Source organism: Rhinatrema bivittatum, chromosome 8, assembly GCF_901001135.1.
Source record: "Rhinatrema bivittatum chromosome 8, aRhiBiv1.1, whole genome shotgun sequence".
NCBI lineage: Eukaryota > Metazoa > Chordata > Amphibia > Gymnophiona > Rhinatrematidae > Rhinatrema > Rhinatrema bivittatum.
This window is the reverse complement of record NC_042622.1, coordinates 192513091-192540858: the sequence shown is the minus strand read 5'-3', so window position 1 is coordinate 192540858 and position 27768 is coordinate 192513091. Positions and strand designations below refer to the sequence as shown.

Genomic DNA, 27768 nt, shown 5'->3' with positions numbered 1-27768 from the left:
TATTGCTTATTAATTAATAGCAGTTTATGGACTTTTCCTCTAGGAACTTATCCAAACCTTTTTTAAACCCAGTTACACTAACTGCCGTAACCACATCCTCTGGCAATGAATTCCAGAGCTTAACTATGCGCTAAGTGAAAAATAAATTCTTCGATTTATTTTAAATGAACTACTTGCTAACTTCATGAAGTGCCCCCTGGTCCTTCTATTATCTGAGAGAGTAAATAACTGATTTACATTAATTTAAGTCCTTTCATGATTTTGTAGGCCTTTATCATATTCCCCTCAGTCGACTTCCTTAGCCTTACCTCATAGAGCAGCCGTTCCATGCCCCTTATCATTTTGGTCGCACTTCTCTACACTTTTCCAGTGCAACTATATAAGAACATGCCATATTGGGTCAGACCGAGCGTCCATCAAGCCCAGCATCCTGTCTCCAACAGTGGCCAATCCACACCATAAGAACCTGGTAAGTTCCCAAAAACTAAGTCTATCCCATGTTACTGTTGCTAGTAATAGCAGTGGCTATTGTCTAAGTCAACTTAATTAATAGCAGGTAATGGACTTCTCCAAGAACTTGTCCAATCCTTTTTTAAACCCAGCTACACTAACTGCACCAACCACATCCCTTGGCAATAAATTCCAGAGTTGAATTGTGCGTTGAGTGAAAAAGAACTTTCTCCGATTAATTTTAAATGTGCCACATGCTAACTTCATGGAATGCCCCTTAGTCCTTCTATTATCCGAAAGAGTAAATAACCGAATCACATCTACCCGTTCTAGACCTCTCATAATTTTAAACACCTCTATCATATCCCCCCTCAGCCATCTCTTCTCCAAGCTGAAAAGTCCTAATCTCTTTAGTCTTTCCTAATAGTGGAGCTGTTCAGTTCCCTTTATCATTTTGGTAGCCCTTCCCTGTACCTTCTCCATTGCAACTATATCTTTTTTTAGATGCGACGACCAGAATTGTACACAGTATTCAAGGTGCGGTCTCACCATGGAGCAATACAGAGACATTATGACATTTTCTGTTTTATTCACCATTCCCTTTCTAATAATTCCTAACATTCTGTTTGCTTTTTTGACTGCCATAGCACACTGAAACAATGATTTCAATGTGTTATCCACTATGATGCCTAGATCTTTTTCCTGGGTGGTAGCTCCTAATATGGAACCTAACATTGTGTAACTACAACAAGGGTTATTTTTCCCTATATGCATCACCTTGCACTTATCCACATTAAATTTAATTTGCCATTTGGATGCCCAATTTTCCAGTCTCACAGGGTCTTCTGCAATTTATCACAATCTGCATGTGATTTAACTATTCTGAATAATTTTGTATCATCTGCAAATTTGATAACCTCACTCGTCGTATTCCTTTCCAGATCATTTATAAATATATTGAGCAGCACTGTTCCAAGTACAGATCCCTGAGGCACTCCACTGTTTACCTTTTTCCACTATGAAAAAAAAACCATTTAATCCTACAAGGGGCAGATTGGCCTATCGTGGGATCGGGCATCCCCCGGTGGGCTGGTCGCTCTAGTCACGCAGTCTGCCGAGCGTGGCCGTGACAGAGCCACGCTCGGCAGACCACGTGGTATCTCCTGGGCCGGCCTGGGCGGCAAATCCCTGGGCTGGTCGTCATCGGGAATCCGCCCCTGAATCCTACTCTCTGTTTCCTGTCTTTTAGCCAGTTTGCAATCTACAAAAGGACATCACCTCCTCTCCCATGACTTTTTAGTCTTCTTAGAAGCCTCTCATGCAGGACTTTGTCGAATGCCTTCTGAAAATCCAAATACACCACATCTACCGGTTCACCTTTGTTGACATGTTTATTCACTCCTTCAAAAAAATGTAAGAGATTTGTTAGACAAGACTTCCCTTGGGTAAATCCATGCTGGCTGTGTCCCATCAAACCATTTCTATCTAAATATTTTGTGATTTTATTCTTTATAACCGTTTCCATGATTTTTTCCTGGCATTGAAGTCAGGCTCACCGGTCTATAGTTTCCCGGATCACCCCTGGAGCCCTTTTTAAATATCGGGGTTATATCAGCCATCTTTCAGTCTTCAAGTACAACAGATGATTTTAATGATAGGATACAAATTAATTGAAATACTTCGCTGTCCCCACACCCTCCCTTCTCTCTCGTTTCTTCCCTCCCAGCCCCCACCTCAGCCACTGGCAGCTGCTCCTCTTCTTTGGCTATTGGGGCCTGTGCTCCCTGCTTGTCTACTTCTGCACCGGTGGCTCCTTCTGGTCGGCTGGCAGGGTCCACGCTCCCCCCCTAGGCAGGCTTTTTTTTTTCCCCTTCAGTTCCTTTTTGTCCATCTATTAGTCCTGCCTGTGACTTTAACTCCGATGTCAGTGACAGACAAAAGTGAAAACATAAAAAGCTAAAAAGTAATGGGCAGCCCGTGTTTTAAAGTAACATTTATTTATCTGGATGTATTACCTGCCTTTTGAATAAGAAATTCACTCAAGTTATGACAGTATTTATTAGAATGGCAATATGCAATCCTACGTGTTAGAATGGCAGCATGCAGATAAGCAGTAAAGGATTAACTTGACATAAACAACTTCAAAGACAAATATGAAAAAATAAGCTGAGAGTAATAATAAATAATAGGGATATGCATTCGTTTCGGAGTTATGTGAGTAACTCACAGATTTTAAAATGCATAAAATATAGTATACGTGTATTTTTAATAGCTCGAGTTATGCACACACTATGGGCTGGATTTTAAGAGGTACACGCACACCAGCCAAGTATCGGTGCGCAATCCTTGGGCCCAGCGGCAGTGGAGAGGCCTCTGACCACGCCCACGTCCCGCCCTCAGACTGCCCCGCCCCGCCAACGTCCTACCCTTTTTTTCACGCCCCAGGACTTACGCGCGTCCCGGGGCTTGCGCGCGTCACCGGGCCTATGCGAAATAGGCTTGGCGCGTGTAACCCCTCCCACGCGCTTAAATCCACCTGGATTTACGCACATACGCTTTGAAAATCTGCCCCTATGGGCCAGATTTTAGTACCTACGCGCGGGCGTAGATTTGCGTGCGCAACCCAGCGTGCACAAATCTACGCTCGATTTTATAACATGCACGCGCAGCTGTGCGCATGTTATAAAATCCGGGGTCGGCGTGCGCAAGGTGCACACTTGTGCACCTTGCGCGCGCCGAGCCCTATGGGAGCCCTGATAGCTTTCCCTGTTCCCTCCGAGGCCGCTCTGAAATCGTAGTGGCCTCGGAGGGAACTTTCCTTCCCCCCCCACCTTCCCCTCCCTTCCCCTACCTAACCCACTCCCCAGCCCTACCTAAAACCCCCCCCAACCTTTGTTTGGCAAGTTTCGCCTGCCTCTGGTAGGCGTAGGTTGCGTGTGCCGGCCAAGTGCTGGCGCGCGATCCCCCGGCCTAGAGGCCCTATGGAGGCCTCTGGCCACGCCCTGCCATGCCCCGGACCACTCACTCCCCGCCCCTTTTTTTCAAGCCCCAGGACATACACACGTCCCGGGCTTGCGTGCATCACCAGGCCTATGCAAAATAGGCTCGGCGCGCGTAACCCCCCCCTATGTGCATAAATCCAGCTGGATTTACGTGCGTAGGGCTTTTAAAATCTACCCCTATCTGTTGTTTTACACGTGTACTATAAAGTCTGCGAGTTACGCACATAACTCCGAAACAAATGCACATTCCTAATAAATAATGAACACTACTGTAAATGAATAAATACAAATATACAGGTTTCAATAATATAACCACAAAATAAAGGAAATGTGATATTGCACATATTCTATTTATTTATTTATATATTTATATTCCGCTTTCGCACTTTTTTCAGCACTTCAAAGTGGATTAAATTCAGGTACTGCAGGTATTTCCCTATCCCCGGAGGGCTTACAATCTAAGTAAAATAAACTTATTTTAATAAAATGATATAAAACATAAATGCATAATAAATAAATGCAACAATAGTCAATAAACATTAAAAATATGAATAATAAAAAATCCCGGCATGATCATATTTCAGCATCACCTTCTTCAGGGGATAAAAGTATTCAACCTCGCATACAGTAGTGATAAGATGTGACACCTAAAAACACAAAATACATAGTGGGGTCAATTTTTAAAGCAGCGCGTCCATGTAAACGTGCGATTCCCGGTGCGTTTACATGGATGCGCCAATTTTATAATATGCGGACTGGTGGGGAACTTCCCTAACCCCCCCCCCACCTGAACTTCCTCCCTCTTCCCCTCTTCTCCCCACCTCTTAAACCTATCCTAACTTTCCCAAAATGTTTTATTTTATTACTTACTGCTCCTCTGGAGCAGCAGTAATCTCCATGCGCCGGCTGGCTGCTAGAGCGTACATCCCCGGGACAGTGTCGAATGGCGCTGTCCTGGCCTGTCCCCTACCCCGCCCAGACCCCAGCCAGCCCCTTTGGAGAGGCCCGGCACTTGTGCACATACTAGGGTTTACGCATGTGGCTGGGCCCGTTATAAAATGCGCACAGCGTACGCAAGCCCCGCTCACGCGCATAAATCCCGGTATTTGCATGCATGGCCCTCTTAAAATGTACTTGAGCGTGAACATAACAAGTGGCAGAAAAACAGACCAGAAAGGATTTGTGGGAGCATGGTTAGTTCGGAGTCCAGCAAGACTCCTACACTTTTGACCTGTGATCTTTAGGAAGGGGGCTCAAAGATTGCAACAAGGATTTTCAGATCGGGGATCTGCCCATTTGTGCTTTGGGGTTCAGAGTTTGTTGTTTTTTGATGTCCACTCTTGATTTACTTTCATCCTGTTTGTATGATATAAATTTATGGAGAAGGAATAACTGTTAAATTTCTCAAAAACAGAGGCCTTCTGGCTGTCACATGCATGTCTTACTAGTAATTGCCTGACCATTCTAATTGACGGAAAGCCTTTATCTTTTGTAAACAACACAAGGAATCTAGGATTTGAATTTGATTTCTGTTTATCATTAAAACTACAACTAAAATCGGTTTGAGATCTGTTTTTTTGTTTTTTTAAATATTTAGATTTAAAATACATATTTTCAAATTATTGTTCAGGTATTTGCTTTGACTTCTTTAGACTGTTGTAGATCTTTACATGTTTGTGTTCCAAAGGGCCGTCTGTTATAATTAGTGAGGTTTGGGTGGATCCTTGGACACTGTGGCAGCTGACCACGCCTACGGGAGGCAGTCCCATGAGGAGCCACAGGTCAGGCTCAGCTGAGGACACACAAACATAGAGAACATGTGGCAGTGGTGAGTAGTTGAAGTAGCCCGGCAGGGCTAGTATCCCTCAGGCACGGGAACAGCGACTCCTCCGGTAGCAGTGCTGTAGTGGAAAGAACTGAGAATAATGAGTACAGTGGAACATGCACAAAGCTCCAGTATGGAGAACCCCAGGATAGGGAGAGCAGGCCCTCGAGGAGCGAGTACCTGATCCCTGAGAGCTAAGAGGCTTGAAGGTGATGTACTCACACAGCGGTTCCACGTAGGAGATGGCACCAGGGCTGGAACGGAGGCAGGCCCTCGAGGAACGAGTACCTGGTTCCAGGGATTAGCTCTGACGTGAAAATGGTAGTACTCACTGGTGTTGAAGATAGCGAATCCTTCCAGACAGAAGAGAAGGTAGGAGCAGGCAGCGAGTCAGGGAACATCGGCCCTCGAGGAGCGAGTACCGGTTTCCTCATAGGGACCTGAAAAGCAAGTGATGCCCCCGAGGAGTGGGTACCCCATTAGCGTAAGAGTCCAATGGAAGATTGGAGAGGCAGAGTAGCTGGGTACGGAGAGCGAATCCCAACCTTAAGGAATTCCTGACCTTGCTAACTCAAAGGCTAGCAAACAATGTAGGCTTTAAATATCTGGGCAGCGTGATGTCATCACAGGGGGACGCCCCTGAGGTTCGCGCCAAGTAGGAAATGAGAGTGAAGGCCGCGCGGCGCGCTCGCCCTAAGGTACAGACGGAGCATGGCGAGAGGCAGCACCCAAGCCGGTCCGGGGACGCCGGAGAGGACGGCAGGCAGACGCCGCGGCAGCCAGGCGTCCATCAACAGCAAGAGGAGGTGCAAAGAAAAAAAGGTAGGCGGAGTGAAGCCATCGGGAAGGGACGGTTGCAACACCGTCTCAAGGCATTGCAGGTTTTACAGAATGATGCAGCCTGCTTGTTATGGGTGGATCCCCTCAGGAGCGGGCCGGTCCAATATTTAAGTGTTTGCATTGGTTACCTGTTGCCCAAAGAGTAATGTTTAAGGGACTTGTATTGTTGTACAAAGGAGTTAGGGATAATGGTCCAACTTATTTAACAAATTTTGTTTTCTGAATATGCAAATTACGCTGGGCGAATAAATCTTTGCAAGCTGATCCTAATCGTGTTTCTCATCAGGAGGCACACTTGCAGCCTCTTTCTGTAGTGTAGCCTGTAATGTGGAACCCCTTAATAGATGATCTATGTCAGATTACTGACTACAACTCTTTTCATAAAAAGATGAAAGCAGCGTTATTCAGAGAGGATTTCTCTGTTGAAGGATGGAACGGTCTGCTTCGCCAGTTTTAGGTGCATCATGCTTTTGTGGGTATGGGATGCATTTTGTTTTATTTTAATGTATTTTATTGCAACCCGCCTAGTACGGCAAGTCCGATGTAGGCGAAACGTAAGCACATTTAATAAATGAAATAATAAACAGAGTTTACTCAGATAGCTGTGAGACACACACTTAGCTTATTTCTAGCTGTGTGCGGAGCCTCATTGCTCGCTGAAATCCACGACTTTTTTTAAAGCTGGTACCGTCTCTGAAATCTGTGCAGCCCACGTGTCCAGAAATATCTGGGATGCATGGTATTTCCTTTTAGAAATGCTCTTAATGAGTTAACAGTACATGAATGAAAACGTCAAACTGTTCTTTCATGCGGTGGCTTGTATTTAGGTGGCTCTCTTTCCCTGTCCTTAACTGTTCACGCACAGCCTTCTGCTGTCCTTGGAGTCTCTGTGGGAAGATGCATCCTGGCATCGCTGTTCTACCCCTCTGATCCTTCTTGCAGCTGTTGCTACAGAAAAACACTTGAAGGTCTTCAAAGAATGGCAAAAACAAGTAATGATATTCTATGCACCATTTACCACCAACGCTTGCTTGTTTAGAACGTCTGTGGAGCATCTTTTTACAATCAATCAGCCCCTGAGTCCACGCATTGCTTCTATCTTTCTTAGCATATGCTAGATCAGTTTAAGTATTTTGTGCCACCGGCAAGGCAAATGGAATTAATGTTACTCGTGTGTTAGACACTGCTAACATTAAGCTTATCTAGGGTATATTGTTCTTTATTATGGGAGTCTGTAGGATGTCTTGTATAATTGCTCATGCTGTTGACCTTCCGTTTGACTTCAGAAGTGTCTAGCAGCTTTGTTGCTGCATTTTATTGCAAGACTTGAGGGGGTGTCTAGAAATAACACTGTTGAGTCGGGGAGAAGGCGAGAAGGCAGAAAGCTGTCTGAAACCGAATAAAAACCCAGTTGAACAGAGAATAAGTACTTTGACCCAAGACAGGAGCAACCTTGGTTCAAAACCCCCAATTTTTTTTTAAGAGAAGTTTAATCCTTCCAGTATGGTCAGGGTTCAAAACAGTTTTATGTTTTCAGTGGGGTTGGTTAGCGGAGAGGTAACCCCCCCCCCCCCCACACTATGTCTTAGCCGAGAAGGGACCATCCTCAGCTGCTGTTGCATTTTTAAAATATTTTATTTATAGCTTGAGACATGATTGTTAGGGAAGTTGAAGAGCCTCCTTATTGATGTGAAAATAGGGAAGGCAGTTTTTCTGCTACGCAGTCCTTGATCTCCTTCTACCTCGGGAGCCACCGACCACTTATTAGAAACGTGCTGAGAAAAGGGAGGTCCATAGTCAAAGAGCCAGGGAGCAGGAAAGTTATCCCGCTAGGACTTATCCAGATAAATTTGCTGCTGAACATATCTGGAAAGCTTGAGGGCAGCCTTCCTCCTCTACCCCATAACTTGAATTCAACAGCGCTGAAAATCAGTCCTGACCGGCTAGTTTTATTACGACCTGGGAACACCTGGACCTCCTCCTCCCCCCTCCCCATTTTGTGTAGGTACATTTTCTGCAGACAAAATTTACCTGCTCTCGGGAGGGAAGGGGGAGGGGGGTGAAATAGGAGAATAATTTAACCCCGGAAATTTGTCCAGCTAATCCCCTAAGTTAGCTGCACAAATCTTTTGATTATCAAACTCAAGATGTATCGTTATGTATTTTCTTCCCGGTGGTTCTAACACTGTGTGGCCTCTTGCACAGTTCTGTGAATCCAAGGTCCTGGCAAACATCAAGGATGCACAAGGGGCGGAGTCTTTCTCTTACTTACATAAGCAGCTATTAAAAGATGCCACTACCATGGCAACCCCTGGCAATTATAGCTTCACTCACATTTTTACATAAATCTACAAATTGTATGCATATATTTGTATGTGTAAAAACGTGTGTGTGTGTATATATAGTATAACAAGTGAGATGCTGAGTTCTCGAGTTACTGCAGAGGATTACTTTATTTATTTATTTGTAAAATTTCTATCCCACCCAATTACCAGCCAAGTGTTCTGGGCGGTTTCCAAAATAACATACACAGTCATAAATAAACAACCACAGAACAATGCAGAGTGCAAAATTAAAAGTTCAAAGAATATTCTTAAAACTATATTCATTTAAAAGCTCCCTTGAACAGGCAAGCTTTAACCTTCTTCCGAAACAATTTATAATCTTGCATCTGGCGGATGCTTACCGGAAGCTCGTTCCAGAGAGCAGGGGCCACCCACGAAAAGGCTTCTCTTCCCTGTCTCCTGCAACTTGGCCCCTTCTAACTTCTGGCACTTTTAATGAAAACACACCTTCTGACCTCAGTGCCCGCTGAGGTGTAGACCAAGAAAATACATTTTTCAAATACACTGGATCCTTCCCATGTTAATTTTATCAATTTAAGTTTGACTTCCTGAGTAGTAGGGAGCCAGTGTAAGCATCTCAACACTGGGCTAACGTGTTCTCTTAGTGGAGGCCTGGTAAGGAGGCGAGTGACTGCATCAGTACTAATTGTAAAGCTTGCATATGACATTTAGGTGAACCTATGTATAACCCATTACAGTAGTCTAGAGTAGAGAATGCAAACGTTTCAATGATGGTCCTAAATTCATTCCTGTCCAACACATATTGCATATTGCAAGCGCGCAATTTCTTAACTTTGAAAAACCCAGACTGTACAGCAGCTTGCAGCTGAGGCCGGGGAGAAATTTCTGCGTCCAAAAACGCACACCCAAGTCCCTTACCATACTAACCACTGAGAGGGAAACCCCACCTAAAACCAGTTGCAAAGGCATATTATTTCCAGTCTCCCTTAAATACCCAAGGCCTCTGTGGGGGGTTTAGTCTGAAGGGTGCACGAGCTAATTTATTTCTCTTCGGGGGCCGCTCCAGATAGTGCTCCTACCATGCACAACTCTCTTTTCCCAAAGGTGGATCCTTTTAGTGGGATGAGGCTCTTGCTTACGGCCCAGGCAGTGGCGGGTCTCTCTCTGTACGTTGTTAGCTGCTGCACCCCAGGGTGGGAGATACTAGGACAAACCAGGCAGGTCAAGGTACTGGGTGTTAAATTAAATGTTTACTGATTTTGTAATAATTAAATCAAAGTCCATTCCTACAAAGATGAAATTACAGCTGACTGATGTACAAAGGTGGTTATTCTCTTCTGGGTAGATGTCCTTTAGCTCTCTGGTGTCTCGGCAGAGCTTCCCATGGTGATTTTAAAGTGCACAAAAGCTTTTCCAGTGGGACAAACTGGAATCCTATTGGGACCAGCCTGTCCTGGTCCCATGGGGTGGAGATCCGAGGGGGAACTCCCAGAATCTTACTCCTTCTCCTGGATGTTAATACTGGTGACTTCTCTGGCAGGAAAAGTCTTTAGATGGTGGAACCAGGCTATGCCAGCCCCACGGAGAGGGTGAGTCGAAAACCTCCACTCAAAACCAATTCTAGGGTATAAATTAAGGCTCACAGGTCTTTAGCCCTTCTTTGTGTCAAAGGGTGCAAGGTTTAAGCAGGAGTCCCTTCTCAAAAAGTCAGGATACATCTTGGCCATCAAAGGCCACACACAAAGGTGACACAAATTTTGTCTCCAGAAAATTTACCTACACAAAATGGTGGGGGGCGAGGGGGGGGGGTGAGATCTAGGTGTTCCCAGGTCATAATAAAACTAGCCCTAAAGCTATATAAAGCACGTAATTTAACCTGTACAGTTTAACAACCAACTATGTTTATAAAGACTACGATAACTATGTTAACAAGCACGTGAATTTATGAGCACTCTATTAAACATCGAAACTTTGTAAACCGTTGTGATGGCGAAACCAAACAACGGTATATAAAACTCGATAAATAAACAAATAAAATAAATATTCAGCAGCAGACTTATCTGGATAAGTCCTAGTGGAGAGTAGGGTCTTTTATTTTAGAAAACACCCGTTAAATAAATTTAACTGTGTCCTCAATAGACCCCCTCAATTGAGAAAACAAGCTGAATATCGTCAGCGTACACCATAAAATAGACACCCAGTTCCTGCAATAACCGGCAAAGAGGGAGCAGGTACAAATTCAAAAGTACCGGGGACAGAGGGGAGCCCTGCGGTACCACAGAGGAGGCCAAACTGCAAGGGGAATGATCCTCTCCCGCCCATACCTGTTGAAAGCACCCTTCCAAAAGAGAACGAAACCATCGGAGGACTGTACCTCCTATCCCTGCCTCATGCAGCCTTTGTTTTAAAATGTCATGTTTTAAAGAATCAAAAGGCTGAAGACACATCAAGCAGAACTACCAAAACTATTTCACATGTTTTACATCCAAAGATCTCAAAACATAATCAAAAACAAACAAAAAAAAAATGTACATATGTATATAATCCACGTATTATCTCCTCCAGCCCCTGTTAACCGACTCCTTGTTAAAAAAATTTATATTATTGTAAAGCTTGTTGCTAGGTTATGTTACATTGTGAACCGAGGTGATGTTTTGCAAACGTGCCTCGGTATATAAAAAACCCTTAAATAAAATAAATAAATAAATAAATAATCAGACGCTGATACTAGGAATGTTTCAGTTCCTCGCTCCTTCAACATAGACATTCAGCCGATTCAGTGCAGCCTTCTCTAGTGCTTTCCCTAATGAGGGGAGCACCGAGATCGGGCGATAATTACTTGGCTCCTCCAGGGGAAAATGTAGGTCCTTAAAAATGGGATGAACAATTTCCTTTTTTAAACTGAGTCGGCATCAATCTTTCTTTCAGAGAACAATTAATTCCCTCGGCGATGGTCTTAATCATATTTTCGCCAAGATTCTTAAGAACTCATAGAGGGCACACATCCAGGGGACTATAAGAGGCTTTTAATAATGTAAGAAAAGACCTTCCTCTACCTCCACAGAGGTCACTGACTTAAATTCACTCGCAGTAAGACCCTACTTTCCTCAATCTGCAATTCAGCCTCAATTTTACATAATTTATCAATGCAATAAGCTACAGTCTACTTTCTGTAGATTATTACTAACCTCCTTTTGCTCACTTAATCTAGTAACTAAATCAAATAGAGCTTGAGGGTGATTCAAGGGGGCTTGTAACTGTTATCTATAATACTGGTTCTAAATCTACTGCAAACCCTTCTGGAGGCTGGCTCCTATTTTAACGCAATGAAAATGGAACAGTGAAACAGTTTCTATGCCCAATATTTGTAATATGGTAGAGTTTCCAACTGATCCTATGGCACAAGGAGTGGGTTAATCCCGTCTGTATCATATGCGTGGACTTGTAGCTCTAATGTCTGTTGATTTCCCTAAGAATATCAGAACTACAAATCCCTGCATGCACTGGGGTACAGGAAAGACTGGTTTAACCCACTCCTTATGACATGGGGCCAGCTGGCAACTCTACATTGGTCTATTACAGGGGTTCTCAACGCAGTCCTCTGGGCACACCTAGCCAGTCAGTGGTAGCACTGCATATATATCTATCTCATACATATTCATTATGGATATCCTCAAAACTGCACTGGTTAGGTGTGTCCCGAGACATGATTACAACCAGGGGACTGTTTATTTGAAAATGTATATATTTAAAGAATTTTACAAATAATTGTCAAGAACAAATACATCTTGAGACCAGGAAAAGCAAGATTAAATATCAAAAACAGCTAAAGGAGGAAAAAGAGAAGAAGCCCTGTTCCTGGTAGTAATAGCCAGACATCCTGTTCTTAACTTAAATTCCAAAAATCTGGAGAGAAGGAAAGATGTCAGCACAGCTGAGAGAAAGGTAAAAAAACCCAAACCCATAAATCAATAATGCCATAAGCAGGACAGACACTTAAGATCCCAGGAATTATTATTATTTTTTTTTTATTTAAAAGTGTTTGTATACCGTCTTTACAAACAGTGTTAATCAAAACGGTTTACATAACTAAATAAAAAAACAAATGTAAATAAAGATTTAAATTTAAAAGAACATAAAGATTATCAAATTATAAAAGCTCAAAATTACAAAAATATATAATAAAAATAAAAATCTAAAACAATGAATAGTTTACATAAAAAATAAATCAATATGTTTCTCAGTTTTGAAAACAATGCATCTAATATCTCCGAAAAGCATTTTAAAATTGAGACTCGTATTATTAATTTGATTGTTGAATTAGAAAGATCATCACCAATCTCTCTTTATTTCTGCCGTGATCCCAGGTTACATCCGTCTACACTGTGCAAGGTGGAGGAGAATTGTTTCTCTGGAATGGCTGCTGCTATATATATATATATATTTTTTTTTTACATTTACAAAAAACTCACCAAACACTTTTGACTCTGAATGGTTGAGTTAATATGTAGGCCTTGAGGTGGCTCTTTACCCATCTTTTCTGTGCTCCCTCTCAAATGAGCCAGTTGTAAAAATTCAGCACAGTGACTGTTGCCATATCAGGGGCCAAAATGCCATTCCTGGATTTGACTCCTGACTCATAGGGTCCTACTTACTTCCCTTAACCCAGCCCCTAATGAGGCATTGGTTCTTCCTATTTACATTTTGCATAAACATATTTAATGACTTGCATCACTGAACCATAGCCTGCGCAGTCTTTTTAGTAATTGTCCTTAAATCATCATAGCAGCAGTAATTGCTGTTTTTAGTTTGCAAAGTCCGTGTACTATATGTCTGAAATTATCTAGGGCAGTGGTTCTCAGCCCTGGGGACACATCACAATGAATATGCATGCAGCATGAGGTAGATTTGCATGCATCAGAGACCTAGTTTATGCAGATCTGTCTCATGCATATTCATCGTGGCTAGCCGGCAAACCCAAACGGCTCAGGGAGTGCCTCCAGAACGGTGCTGGGAAACAGTGATGTAGGTGCTCAATTACAAACCGAGAGCAACCTAATTGCAGAACAGATGTTGATTCACATGGTGCAGAATAAGGATTACAATAGCTGGAGATACTCTGCTTGCATTAATTTGGGTTATTGGATCTGCATATTGTTTGACAGGAAGATAGTTAATTCCTCTTTGTTTGGCTTCTGTTAAGGAGATGCAAGTTAGAAGCCCCAAGAATTTTCACACTGAAAATGTGGAATTCCTGCCCTGTGTTAATTGAGCCTTGGTGTTGATTCTTGCTGGGAGGGGGCAGAGGGGTGCCAGCAGTAGGGAACCCTGTGTAGTCACTCATTAGCTCCTAGAAGCTAGAGCAATACTTAGCTGCATCTCAGGGAGGATTAGTTAAGTTTTAGCATTACGGGTATTCTACTAGGCACCGGGGCAGGGCTGTTTCTTGGGGTGGGGATCTGGACAGTTACCTGGGGGTGCCATTAGCTGAGGAGTACTCTGAGCACCACAGCGATAGAAGAGGGACCCAGCCTGGCTGTGACAGATCCCATCCCGCTACAACTAAAGAGAGGAGCTGCTTTTTAGTTGTGGTGGTTGTGGTTGATCCCATTTTACCGCAGTCAAAGACAGGATGAGAGGGGAGGGGTACCATTAGTTGGAAGGTGGGTGCTTTTTGCCCTAAATCTGGTCCTGCCGGTAGACTAACAGAAATTGTAATTTGTGACATGATTCGTGTTAGTGATATTTGAATATTAAGGAGCTGTTTAGCATGAATTTGCATACAATGCAGCTGATGAATATTTTTAATGCGTAAGCCCTTGTTGAAGTGGACTAATGCACATGTGCATTAAGGGTAACACAACATTAACGTGCACTTCATGTATGCTCATATTGTGTTATCCTTAACATATTTCAGTAGATTGGCCCCATGTTAGAAGGGGGCCAACCGGGTGAGGCTCAGGTGGTGAGTGCTGTCTGCCGCTATATGGAAGGTCCCTGGTTTGATCCCTGGGCCTGGCCTTCCATTGCCTGGAGATACTGCTGAATCAGTGTTCACAGCCCCTCCCCCTAAGTGGGGTTGGAGTCGTGGCCATTGCTTAAGGGTGATCCCTAGTGGTTGGATTCCGGGATCATCTTTGCAGGGTTCCTGAGGGAGCACTGGTGCCTCTAGGACCAGCAGTGCAATGAAATAGGAGGAGAAAATTCCTGGGTAGTTGCAGATGAAGGTTCATGGTGCTGGATCCCAGTTCTGGTTCCGGTTTGAGCTGGAAGTACAAAGGAGCAGGAGGAAACAACGTAAGTGTATTTATTCACTTATTGCTAAGTATGGTTTTGTTTGGCAGAACGCTTTTGGGACTGTATGTAGACAGCAGAGGTAGTAGGTTCCAAGACAGTGACAGCATGCATGAGACAAATGCTAAGAGCACTGATAAAGAGCAGGAAGCACGGGATAAGATTGTTTAGGCGCTGCGGTGATGCAGGGAGGGGCAGCCGGCGGGTGGGTGGGTCAAGAGGTTCTGAACTGTCTGGTACATTATGTCTGGAAGTGACGGAATATAAAATGTTTTAAATAAATAGATAGAATGCTGTTTCATCACTGTATGGGTTTTTTTTTTCCATTTCAGGGGATGGCCAGGTTGACTTTGATGAATTTATGACCATTCTGGGCCCCAAGTTGGTGTCTACAGAAGGGCGAGATGGTTTTCTGGGAAACACCATAGACAGCATATTCTGGCAGGTAAGAGGCCTTTTGCCATTTTAATGGTGCGCTGCTCTCGGAGGGCAGAAAAGTATGCAAAGTATGAATAAAAGCATGAATGAGCAGCATTGTTGCTGAAAACACAACAGAGTTAAACATCTAACAACTGTTCACTAAGATCTGCTGGATGGGATGTACACTTTTTTTTTTCTAATGCTAGTATTTCAAACTCTCTCCCTTTCTACATGTGTGAAAGAATGAACATGTTAATTTTTGTCTAGCATTCTCCATTAAATGATGTTTTCTCTTGACCAAGCAGTAATAACTTTTCCCTCAGCATTGTCTGTCAGCTTCTGTTGGCAGTGACCTTTAAGGCACACTACATGTTTCAGAAAGTTATTCATATTATTACATGACTTCCATTCTGTCCCACAGATGTGCAGGCTAATAATATTTTACTATAATGTAAGTCACAACATGAATAAAAGCATGCATACTTTTTTTTTTTTTTTGGTGGATTACCATTTCCGTTTTGGATGACATTTTGGCAAGGACAGGCTCAAAGTATATACATGGCAATTCTGACTGATGCAGCATGCTCTTGGAGGTCCATGTTCAGAAGCATTTAGATGGATAACTCAGAAGTTATCCAGCTAACTGAATATTTGGGTACTCAGGGCTGGTGCAAGGGTATCAGGTGCCCTAGGTGAACCTTCTGCCTTGCGCCCCCCCTCCCCCCACCTCCAGTCCAGGCCCTGGCTCCGGCCCTGACCTTATTCACTTAGACAGGCTCCCTCTCTTAGGTTCCTTGTCTCATTCACACATGCACCCTTACACAGGCTCCCTCCCTCTCTTACACACTAACACCATTGCTCTCTTGTACCCACACAATCCCTCTCACTCACACACACATTCACAGACAAACAGAGGCACTGCTCATGGCCCGCCGAGACTCTGCTTCTCTCGGCCACGAGCGGGATAGGCTCTGCTCGTAGCCCCACATGACTGCTCTTTGCCGCCCCCTAATGGCTGGCGCCCTAGGCGACTGCTTAGTTTGCCTATTGGGATGCGCCGGCCCTGTTGATACTTAGCAGGCTATAATTTAGTCAGCTAAGTTAGGGGCATAACTGGGAGGAGTTGAGTTAGCCGGCTTAGTTATTTGATATTCAATATTATCCGGCTAATTTACCTGACTAAGGGCCTCATTTTCTAAGCGGCTCGCACGCGATAAGGGACCTTTCGCACGTGAAAAGTCCCTTATCGCGTGCGATACCAGGATGGGGGCGGAGTCGGCCCCGGAAGAGGAGGAGTCGGGGCATCACCGGTGTCGACTCTGTGCCGACGCCGTGGACAGTGAAAAGGTAAGGCCCTTTTCGCGTCCTATTTCGCTCCCAATAGCTTCACCTCCTATGGTGGTGCTATTGGGTGCGAAACCGGCAGCGATCGCACCGCGACGGTGCGATCGCTCCCGGCTAGCGCAGGCCCGCCCCCTATTTCGGCCCCCGCCCCCTCATCTTCTAAAGTATTGCAGGCCTGCGATACTTTAGAAAATGAGGCCCTAAGTTTGGTCGGGCTAAAGAGCTATCCTAAAGGATAAGTTTATCCGGCTAACTTTGCTATCCGTACAGTGACTGAATATGGACCTCCTGGTTGAAAGGGTAGACTCCTGTTTCCTCCTCTTCCTCTTCCTCCCCCACCCCCCATCACTTTCTCTCGGTTTGTCAGTACCTAAGTTGCTCTCTGCTATCCTCCAGCAGCTACACTTCCTCGATCACAAGTCCATAGCTTGTATGCGCTAGGCAGCCAGTGCACTGGGTTAGAAAGTCAAGGAAAGCAGCTCCCAGCAGCATCCCAGAGTGGGTTTACAATCCTTCCCCCAAGGAGGAACCCCCACATTGTCACCTCTGAGTGGTGATCTTTAACCTCAGTCTAGTGCACTAAGAAGATTTCTTCTGTTGCTGCTTCTACCATATCTTTCTGCAGAAGCGTCTACGAGAAGCAGCAGTGCATGGTGCTTGAACTTGTGGTGGAGGCGGCCTGTGGTGCGGCAGAAACCTGAAAATGAATGTGGCATTAAGGGGTTTCAGTTTCAGTGCTTCCTATTTACTTATGCTGCTGGATAAGTAACAGACTTATTTAGAGATAGGGAAGGGCAGTGCGTGGGGGGTGAGAAAGAGAAACTACTATGCTGGTCCCTATTAAAAGAGTTTCCAAGTTGAAATTTGTTGTTGGCGTGTAAAAAGGCAAAGGTGTCTAAACATTAGAGAGATGCATTTGTTTTGTTTTGTTACGTTATGCACATAAAATCAGTTTCCTTATCATCCCGCTAGACAAATCCAAACAAGTGGGTTTCACTCTGCTCCGCAGCTGATGGAGACAGAGGATAATCTTTTTCTCCCTGACTTCATCATTGAATAAAGGGAGATGCAGCTTGGGCCTTTGCCAGTAGTCTCCACCTCTAGCAGATCATGGACACGTGTGGATGAGTACAACAAGATTCCAGGCTCCCAGGTTCTCAGCATGGTTGAGCAGAGGCTGGATTGTTCCTTGGGAGCTTTACCTCCCAGGGCTTGTTGTTTTTTCTAGGTGATGAAGGCCTCAGCTCTGATCCCATGTACCTTATTGGTCCTGGTTGATTGTCACTTGTAGGCGCTCCCAGGCATTTTGGCCTGGTTGAGCCCCCGGGAGTGGCAGGGGGAGCTCCCCACTTCAGTGAACTTCTGGTAGTTCATCCTCCCCTGTTTTCTCTCTCTCTCTCTGCTTCTCAATCTCTTTCTCTCTCCTCTCCCCTTTTTATTGAAAAAATAAAGCAGGATTATAGGGAGCAATAGTTCACAGACAGAGAAAGAGAGAGAGTATCAATGCAGTATCTGCAGGGCTTCTGAAGGGATAAGTGCTGCAGAGCAAACTCAACCCGTGTCAGAGCCTACTGCTAGGCTCAGCGCAGTTCTGTAATGTGTACGTGACTTGCCTCTGACTACCCTTTAAGAAAAGGAAAAGGAAGAGATTAATTGACTGCTGGAATGAACCTCAGCTGGAGATGGTGCTGCCTGTGGTGCCTGCTGTGTTCTTAGCGTGGCAGTCTAATTCCGTCCCACAAGTGATGCTGAAGGGGCCTCTCCATCGTGGATTCAGTCTTGGGCCTTTGGGCTCCTCTGTTTCTACAGAGCAAGGCGAGCAGGTAAAGCAATGGGGGCAGCAGGGGATTGCATTACGGTGGCATGGGATGTTGTCGTTTTTCAGTTCCCTCATCAGCCATCTTTAGCCCCTCCTTCAGAGTCCTCTGCCTCAGGAGGCAGGGACCTCTGGTCTTCTCCCCCGAGGGGGTTGGTACTTGGGAGCTCCCCAAGGTGAATTTTCCCCAAAATTTGTGATGATTATGTCCTAGACCATCTGGTGCTATGAAGAGGCTGGTGGGTGCGAGTTACCATTGGTCTCGGGGCTTGACATGAGTTCCATCCCTGCTGACTGTTATGGCTGCACTCCGAAGTGGCCAAGGGTGGCTCCAGGTACCTTGGAGGTTTTTGACTGATACTGCCTCCTTTGAATTCCCAAGTGGACTGGGCATGAATAATCAATCATTCAGGTCATTCACTGGACTCCCTGGAAGAAGGGAAGTGCTCTTCTGAGGATGAGGGCTCCTTTATCAGACTCTTCTATAAGGAAGAGCTGTCCACTCTCATTAGTCAGGTTGTTTCTTTACTCAAGATGTTGGACTCTAAGGTAGACGAATCCAGTTTTGGAGAGAATCCACAAGCTGTTGCGTGTGCCGGCCATGGCAGGCCCGCGGCTGGGTCCACTTACCCCCAACTGCCAGCTTCAGCTCCCGGTTCCTCTTCCCTCGCAGCTGTGAGCAACCACCTGTGCACCCGAGCCACCTCCGTTGTCCCCGGCTCCTCCGTGGACTCTCCAGCTCCGCAGCAGGTTTCCCCATGTGGCCCGTGGGGAGACGCCACCGTCCTGTGCCATGTTGCCTTCTAGGCGCGTGCGCGCATCTGTCCCTGTTTTAAAGGGGCCGCGGCGGGAAACTACCCCGCGGCCCCGGATGATGACATCACTGGGTCCCGGTACTTAAGGCCTGGCCCAGCCAATGCTTCCTTGCTTCGGCAACAGGTCTCCAAGCTTGTCGTGTGCTCGTTGCTTGTTCTTGTTCTCGTCTGTGTTCCTGGTTCCTGATCCTACCTATGCTCCTGGTACCCATTCCTGTTCTCATTCCTGGTTCCTGCTTCTACCCAGTCCTAGTCTACGCTACTGATTGACTTCTGGCTTGACCCCTGCTTCGTCTGACCACTCTACTGATTGTCTTCTGGCTTGACCCCGCTTCATCTGATCACGCTACTGAATCTCTCCTGGCTTTGACCTGTGCTTGTCTGACCGCTCGTCCTTGTCTGCCACCTGTCCCAACCACAGCCTGCTCTTCAACGCCTCTATTGACTCTATCCTGGACTTGGCTCTCAGGCTTCAGCCTTCTTTTACTAGGGCGCCACCTTCTTGCCTTCGGGTCTCTGGAACTCAGCCTTGTCTGGACTCGTCCTGCTACCCTTGCTATCACTACTGACCTCTGGCTGATCTCGACATCATACCCTGGGAGTCCTCAGACCGTGGCCCACCTAAGACCAGCTGGCCTCGGTACCCAAGGGCTCAACCTGCGGGGAACGAGGGTTGGTATTGGTGAATCTCCAGCCGGCTTCCGTCACTGAGCCAGCTCCACCTACTGACGGTGGGGACCCATATGGCTTGCGCTGCGGGTAGCATCAACCCTACCTTGGGCCAAGGGTCCACCTCCGGTGCAACACAAGCCTCCAAATGCCTTTCCCCTCTATAAAGCATTGAAATTATGATGTTGGCAGAATGGGAAATCCCCTTAGGAAGAGTTTAAGGGGAGTATGGTTATGAACAAATTGTACCCCCTGCCCATGGAGGAAAATGAGATCCTTCTTTGAGTTCCTTGGGCGGACACTCTGGTGTTGGACGTATACCAGTAGAAGGTGGTTCAGCTCTCAAGGACCTACATGATAGGAAGATTTAAGCCTTCCTAAAACAGGCTTTCCTGGCAGTGGAGCTGGCCATACAATCCATTTATTTGTGGAGGATATGTTGCTCTGGCTGTGGTCTGCTAGATTGAGCAGCTTTCTGAGAATCCAGAGTCAATAAGTCTAGAAGGGTTTTCGTGCAACAGGGTCATGTTCTAGAAAATAAAATTTGTGTGGTAGGCTGGAAGCCTTTTAATAACAATCTGTTCTAGGTTACAGACCATCCTGAGCAGGGGGAGTATTTCTGTGCCATTGAGTTGCCACCCTAAATAGGGCTTAATTGTGTTATTTATTTATTTATTTATTTATTATGGGCACTACTTTCCAAAAACTCCCAAGGTAATATAATCAATAAATGCAATCATAACAATATAAGACCAATAGAATACACAGTAATAAATAAATCCAAGAGCAGTAATAACACAAATGCTAACAAAACAAAAAGTCCAAAATATTAGCAAGTCATCATAAAACTGAATTGCAATAAAGGAAGCACTAAAATATCTCTGAGTCACAGTTCATAGCAAACTATGATGAAGGTTTGTATTTATTTAATGAGAAAAATCTAATAGCCAAGGTTCGTGCAGTGTTCTTGAGTCATTCTGACTTGGAAGATAACCATGCTGAACAGGAATAAGATGTTTTTTGGTCTTAGAACCTGATTAGATGATACATTTTTGGTCCCCATGGTAGTCAGACCTCTCTTGGGAGCTGCAAGGCCTGGAATTGTTAATGTCATTATTGGTTCAGTAGTCGGTCAGCTGTATGCACTCCATCTGTACTGTTTGCCGAGTGTAGTCATGCCTAGCAGGCATATCCTTGTGTTTTGCTGAAGGGATGCTACTCACATGGGCTGATGCACACAGATCCAGGAATAGGGGCTTACATTGTATTTGTTCAGTGTTCTTGCTTACCCTGAGATTAGCCTGTGAACTTCAGTGACCGTTTAGCAGTTGGCTACCACTGAAAAACTTAATGTGAAGTTCACTCCCTTCAAAGTTCGCTATTACCAGTGCAACGTCTGCTTGTTCTTTGGTCAGTTGGGACCAGCCCTGGATTCGTCAGTAGACACCCATTCTGCCAGTGCCTGGGGCAGCAGGCTAGTTAAGATTTGTTGTCTTCCAGTTCTGCTGAATCTCGTTGAGCAGCAGCCCTCTGCTACCTTATGGCAGACCCTTGCAGGAGGTGGAGTGTTCAAAGCACCGAAAGTGCCTAGAGCAGCAAAATCCTAAATCCATCCCTGACTGTGACCTGTAAATGCCCCACTAATGATTGGGGACTTAACTAACTGCTGGACAGGGTGAGGAAAAAATGTTTTTACATGAACATTGCAGACAAAAGGGGAGGGGGCAGAGGGATACAGAAGGAGAGAAAGCAACTTCTTACTGTAAAACCCGATTGGATATGGGGAAAACGAAAGTAATACAATCCACCAAGACAGGTAACATATATAGAGGAATAGACTTTTAATAAAACTTCTGTAAAAAAAAAAAATAAATTTGATGTTTAAAGATTGGAAAGCTCAGAACCTTTGGAACATTCTAGAAGTTTTGTAAATTAAGTTTAGAAGCTTTTCAAAATAAATGCTGTTGTGTAGAAACAAGGGCACCTGCTGTACATTATACAGAACTTTTGCCAGAAGCAAATTAGCTGTCAGTCTGTCACCACCTTTTTCACGCTCCTGTATGTCCTTCACACCCATCATAGTGACTGTCATCGTCCTGCAGTCTTCCTTACCTCGTGCACCTAACCTATCCCAGTTGTTCCGCCCAGCCTCTTCTGTACATCCATCATGCTAATCATTAGCCTGCTCCCTCTCACCATGCTCCATTTTTCTGACTTTTTGCAATCACATTAATAACTATGTACCTGAAGTCTCTTATCATGCTTCACCTGGTGTTGCCTATACCCATCAAAGCTGTCAACCTGTGCATGTTATCTGTACCCTGGTAAATAATCTTTCTTTCTTTTTTTTTCTTCTGGTTCCTGAATTCAATATTGAAATATGATAGTGCAGTGTTTCTCAAGCCGGTCCTCCAGTTCCCGAGAGAGAGAGAGAGAGAGAGAGAGGTTTGCATACAATGTGTGTCCTGGCTTTGCCTGTCATTAGTATCCTCATAACTTTTTCTTTTTTGGCAACTTTTTCTTTTTAAAAAAAATAGCTTACAAACAGCAAGATATAAAGCCAAAAAAAAAAATGCATTACCCAGAAAAACGCAAGGCCCGTTCCCCCACAGTATGTAAGAGGACTAGAGCTCATCACTTCCCCATGCCCAATATCATTGCCAAGTATTTTCATACTGATCTGACTTCTTCCGGAGGCTCACCGTAACTTTTTGTGTTTTTCACGGGGGGGTGCTAGTTTTGCATTTTTTAAATCCTCCTCTGGCTGTAACCCCACCTTTTTGTGAGCAGGCTTGAGGAGACTCTAAATTTCCCTCAGGTCATGTGATCTGGGTCATTGCCTCTCCCCTAGAGGACTGGTCAAGAGGGTGAGGTCTTTGCCATCCTCCAGGTGGACTGGTCAAGAGGAAAGAGCTGTGCTGTTGTGTTTATGGAACTTCACCAGTTCCTGAAGGAAGGGGGGACCCCCGGTATCTGGAAGAATTTGCGTCCTTTGTCTTTTTGCCCTAGCTGCCAGTCAAAGGCAGGGGTGAAGAGCATTTTGAGATTTTTTCGACTTTCCAATAGGATTTGATGGACCTGTTTTGAATGATCACTAGGATATGGGATTTTTTGGGATAAAAACTTTCATCTGAGTCCAGAAACAGATAATTCTGCAGTAGTACTCGTGCAAAAACCTATTCCGCCTTTCCTCAGTAAAGGAAAGGAAAAACAACTTTGCAGTTATGGATCCTTTGTCTGTGCCTAACAGAAAACCACAAAGAATTAAACGAGGGGAAAAAAACCAATCCCCATTTCCCAGCAGCTCTGCATCTGTCGAACTCTTAATAAGAAACAAACAATTGCCCCTTTGTCCCTCTCTCCCTCAAAACGCCAGAGTCAGGGTATATGTTCAAGCATGATATGAAATTACCTCGGCATTATGACTTGGTAATTAATCAATCTGCATTGATGGTTTTTGCTCTATAACCAACTCTTGCTCCTAACAGCCATGTTACTTCAGCTTTGCTTTTAAATTAAATGATGCAATCTGATCCAGAAGATTTCTATTTTGCAAATTAATAACCATCTTTCACTACAATGGTATAAGAAAATAGTATTTGAAGGATCCCCCCATGTATTTTAGGAAATCAATAGCTATTTGTAATAATATTTTTAAAAAGCAAGGCAAATGGGGGTAGACTCTCCAATCCTCGATTTAGGCTCTAAAATCTGTCAAGATTTCTCATGGCAAATGCAAAAAAAATATCAGAAAAGTAAATTCATGCATCCTACATTATGGCACTGCCAGCAAGTCATGTGGGAGATGCTAAATGTTTCTTTCCCAGCGGATAGCAAAACATGTATCACTAAAAAAAAATGAGGGCTCCTTTTCCATTTAAAACACTTACAAAAATTGTTTGGCAGTCTCCATTTCTTTTAACCTCCTGAATTCGAAAAGTCATCTCAAAACAGTGACACCTGGTGGTCAGATTTAGGACTCATGATTGCAGGGTTCTGGAAGAAGTCCTGGTGCGTGGCTCCTGGCCGAGAACTTTCACCGCAAGGTAAGTTAGAAGGGGGGGTTTTAGATATGGGGAAACACCCGGGGGAGTGCGAACGAAGGCTTCTGGCACCTGATCCCAACCCCAGTTCTGACTGAGCTTGAAGCCCAAAGGAGTAGGCGGAAACTGCCAGGTCAAAAAAATAAGTGCATATAGAAGCTGCTAGTTTTAGATAAGCAAAACTACTTTGGTGTTTGAATACTGCTTTTCCTTATAGCCGATGCTTAAACCTCAGGTACCTGTGCTGCCTTCTACAAACACTAATGAGAGAGCTCTCTCTCCCAACTGCATGTACTCGCTTCTCTGCCTGCCACACAGCCAGCACTGGAGTACAATGCCCTTAGTACGGTGCTTCTCGCTGTTCCTGGCCGGTCTGGGTTTTCAGGATTTCCACATTGAATATGCATTTGTAGCAGGAACCCCCTGTGGTTAGTCGGCTGCATCTGGGGAGCTACGTTTGTTGGGGTTCATCCGGCGAGGGGGTGAATGGGAAGCTTTAATTCCTGGGCCCTTGGCGTGGTCAAGTATATCCAGTCCTCAATTCCCACTGTTAACAAATGGCTGGGCAAGGGAGTTGCAGGAGGAGGCACCAAAATAATAAAAAAAAAAAAAATAAGGAAAAAACCAATTGCTAGTAGAGGAGCTACTCACTGTCCATTCAACAAAGGAGAGGGGAGAAAAAGATATATATCTGAATCCAGTTAATGTTCTAAGAAAAAATTGCTTTAGTTTGAAAATAAGAACCCATGCTAGTATTGAAAATATAAAGATTGTCAAAAAAAAAAATCAATGTCAAAAAAGCATAGTCTCTTTGTCCAGTTAGCTCCTCCTAGTTGTACCAACTTCCATATCCAACAGCCCTTCCCTTCAAGGGTAGGGCAGCTTGGCTGTAATTCCAGCAATAAACTGGGAAAATGTGACAAAAATCCTTTAGTTCAAGACTAATCTTCAGGATCAGAAATGGAAAGGGGCTTATTCTGAAACTTAAAGGCAAGATACCACAAGCTGGAACATTACGTTTTATGTTGAATCGGTGCTCTGTCCAGAGATGACAAACTTCTTCAGCATCTCGGTGTTCAGCTCCAGGCCTTGAAGGCCGCAAACCTCTCTGGTTTTCAGGACATCCCTAAAGAATCCATGTGAAACAGATTTACATGCACTGCCTCATGGTAACATGGTAATGTGTAAAGACCATCACTCTACACATTACACATGGTAATGTGTAAAGACCAGTGTAAAGACCATCACTCTGCCTTATTCATCATACTCTTCCTATTTTAGCCTCAATTTTTCCAGCCCATGACCACCTTTAGTCTTGACTTTAATTTTGTACATATTGTAAATATTATCTTGTAATTTTGTTTTTTGTACCTATTGCTATATTTTTCTTCTTGCTTCCTCCTCTCCCAGTTGTATTTTTCCTTGTTTTATTGTAACTGCTACTCCTGCACCAGTTCAATTCATCTAGTTTTATGTTCATTACACTAAATGTTTAATGTAAACCGGGTTGATGCGACTACTAGTCGTGAAAGCCGGAATAGAAAAATATTAAATAAATAAATAAATAAATGTATGCAAATGAGCCTCATGCATATTCATTAAGGATGTTCTGAAAATGACACTGGTTTCTGGCCACCGTCCCCCCGCACTTTAAGGGAACCTTCTGGAAATGCTGTGTCCTGTGACTCCCCATTCTAGAAACGAGACCCTGGAGATCTGCTTCTGTACCTTTCTGCTTGCGGAGGTCCTGCAGACATGCCTCAAGGCCTCAGGATTCCTCTGGAAGTCCTCATATCCCCTAACTGCTACATACCAAAAATGCGTGCTTGGGCAATACCACCTCTGATACTGAGTAAGAATTTAAATATACATTTTAATAGAGACTACAGGGACCTTACATAAACTCTTTCACAGTGGGAGAATATGTGATTAATATATTCTTGCAATCCATCTTTCAAACCTCTTACCGCATGATTAACATATAAAAGGTCACATTCACAAATTTATGAATATATAACAACTTCATCTACAGTTAAATAGCATACTTTAAATTCCATTATGTTTGCAGAGTTTCCAAGGAGCACTGGTTAGAGCAATGTTTCCAACTCTCTCTTGGAGGCACACCTGGCCAATTGGGTTTTCAGGATTTCCACAATGAAAATGCATGAGAGAGATTTGCATACCCTGGGTCTCCAGTGTATGCCAATCTATCTTATACAGATTCATTGTGGCTATCCTGAAAACCCAACTGGTTGGGAGAGGGTTGGGAAACACCGGGGTAGAGCAGTGGGCTGAGAACCAGGGAAACCAGGGCTCAAATCTCACTTTTCCTCACTGACACTCTTTGAAACCTTGAAAAAGTTGCTATCTCTGCAGACTGAGCACAGTCCACATTGAAATTTGTTCCTCTTGGGTAACTGTGTTCTTGTGGTTTTTGGTGGTCTTCGCACTGTTATGATTTTATTAAAATATTCCTTGTTTTTCAGGAAACCACAATTTAGAGGTCTCAAACATATTTTCAAAGGCTCATCTGACTTTGGCAATTTCTGACAGCAGATTGAACAGAAAGGAGCTAGAAGTCACAAATCAATCATACTCATGTAACATGAAGGTCTCATTTTTACATAATGACTTATTGCGAGATAGGTGGGATTTTTTTTTTTAACCATTATGCCAACTGAGGCTGTATCTGCTCTTCTACACCTGGAGACAATCTTCCATTTATCTACTAGATTCTCTGCATGCAGTGATAGGTTTTATTGGACTGGACCTTGATAGCTGTAAATCAATTAGAAGAAGGTTGGCTTCTGGTCTTGTTTAAACCATACAAATTGCGTAACATGAACTATATAAGAATGGTATCCTTTTTCTTTGGATATGGGTCACATCTTACCAGTGCTGACAGTCTCGCAAAGAGCCCAAATATTGCACAGGCATGGGAACTGGATTACCCTCTTGCTCCTTAGAGGTTGGCCTCTCCGGAGCAGGGTTGAGGCAAGTTGGAATATGGAGAAGCCTGATAGAGTATTGGTCCAGCTCTGGAGTTATATCTTCAATATTTCGTCAATCAAATTCTTAATAGTTTTCCAAAAAACATGGATGTTCTCACAGTCCCACCATACATGCCAAAAAGTACCAATATGTCCACATTTTCATCAACAGTGCGATACTCCTAGATATATCTGATTTAATTTGCTTGGTGTTAAGTACCAGGGAGTGGTACTTACCCATTTTCTACAGTCAGTGCTGATATTGACCCCTTAGCTGTATGATGATAACATTGGTCCCACAATTCCTCCTCTAATTCCTTACCCAAATCAGTTTCCCAATCTAATACAGACTTAAGTTGATTTGTTAGATCTGGGGACAACATTTTGTATAATTTAGATATCAGACCCTTCTCACATCGACTTTTGATATTTAGACACATTCTCAAAGATGTTAATAGTTTGGTTACATCACTAGAATCTGTTTATCAGACAGAAAATTCCTGATTTGTAAATATGCATACCTATCCTTGTTATATCTGGCACCTTTTCAATGAGTGCTATAAAGGAAAATGTACCAGCTTCCTCTTAAATTACGCACATTTCTGGAGACCCTTCAGTCCAGATGAGGGTGGTTTCACTTCTTTAGAAATATTTCTTCAACAAAGGGTCATGGGATGAGGCTGAAAGGGGGCAGATTCAGAAGTATTCATTACAGAGAGGGTAGTGGATGTTTGCAAAATTTTCTGTTGAGGTGGTGGATACGAGGAAAGTGATTGAATTCAGGAAAGCCTGGGACAAGCATAGGGGAACTCTGAGGGAGTGGTAGAGCTAGAGCTGAGCATTTTGTGTAGATGGGCAAATTAGATAAGCTGTAATGGTCTGGACTTTTTTTTTTCTGCCATCACATTTCTCTGTTTCTGTTTAGATTTCTGGTTCTTGCATTAAGAGGCTGCC

General features: G+C 44.0%; 1 protein-coding gene across 4 annotated transcripts in view; it reads left to right on the top strand.

Moving 5' to 3' along the window:
• Window positions 1–27768, top strand: part of CALN1 (calneuron 1) — a 230474-nt gene that overhangs the window by 122147 nt on the left and 80559 nt on the right. For all 4 annotated transcript variants that reach the window (XM_029613078.1, XM_029613076.1, XM_029613080.1 and 1 more), the window contains exon 4: window positions 15050–15162. In XM_029613078.1, the coding sequence (XP_029468938.1) occupies window positions 15050–15162 (113 nt within the window). The remainder of the gene's footprint in view (window positions 1–15049; window positions 15163–27768) is intronic.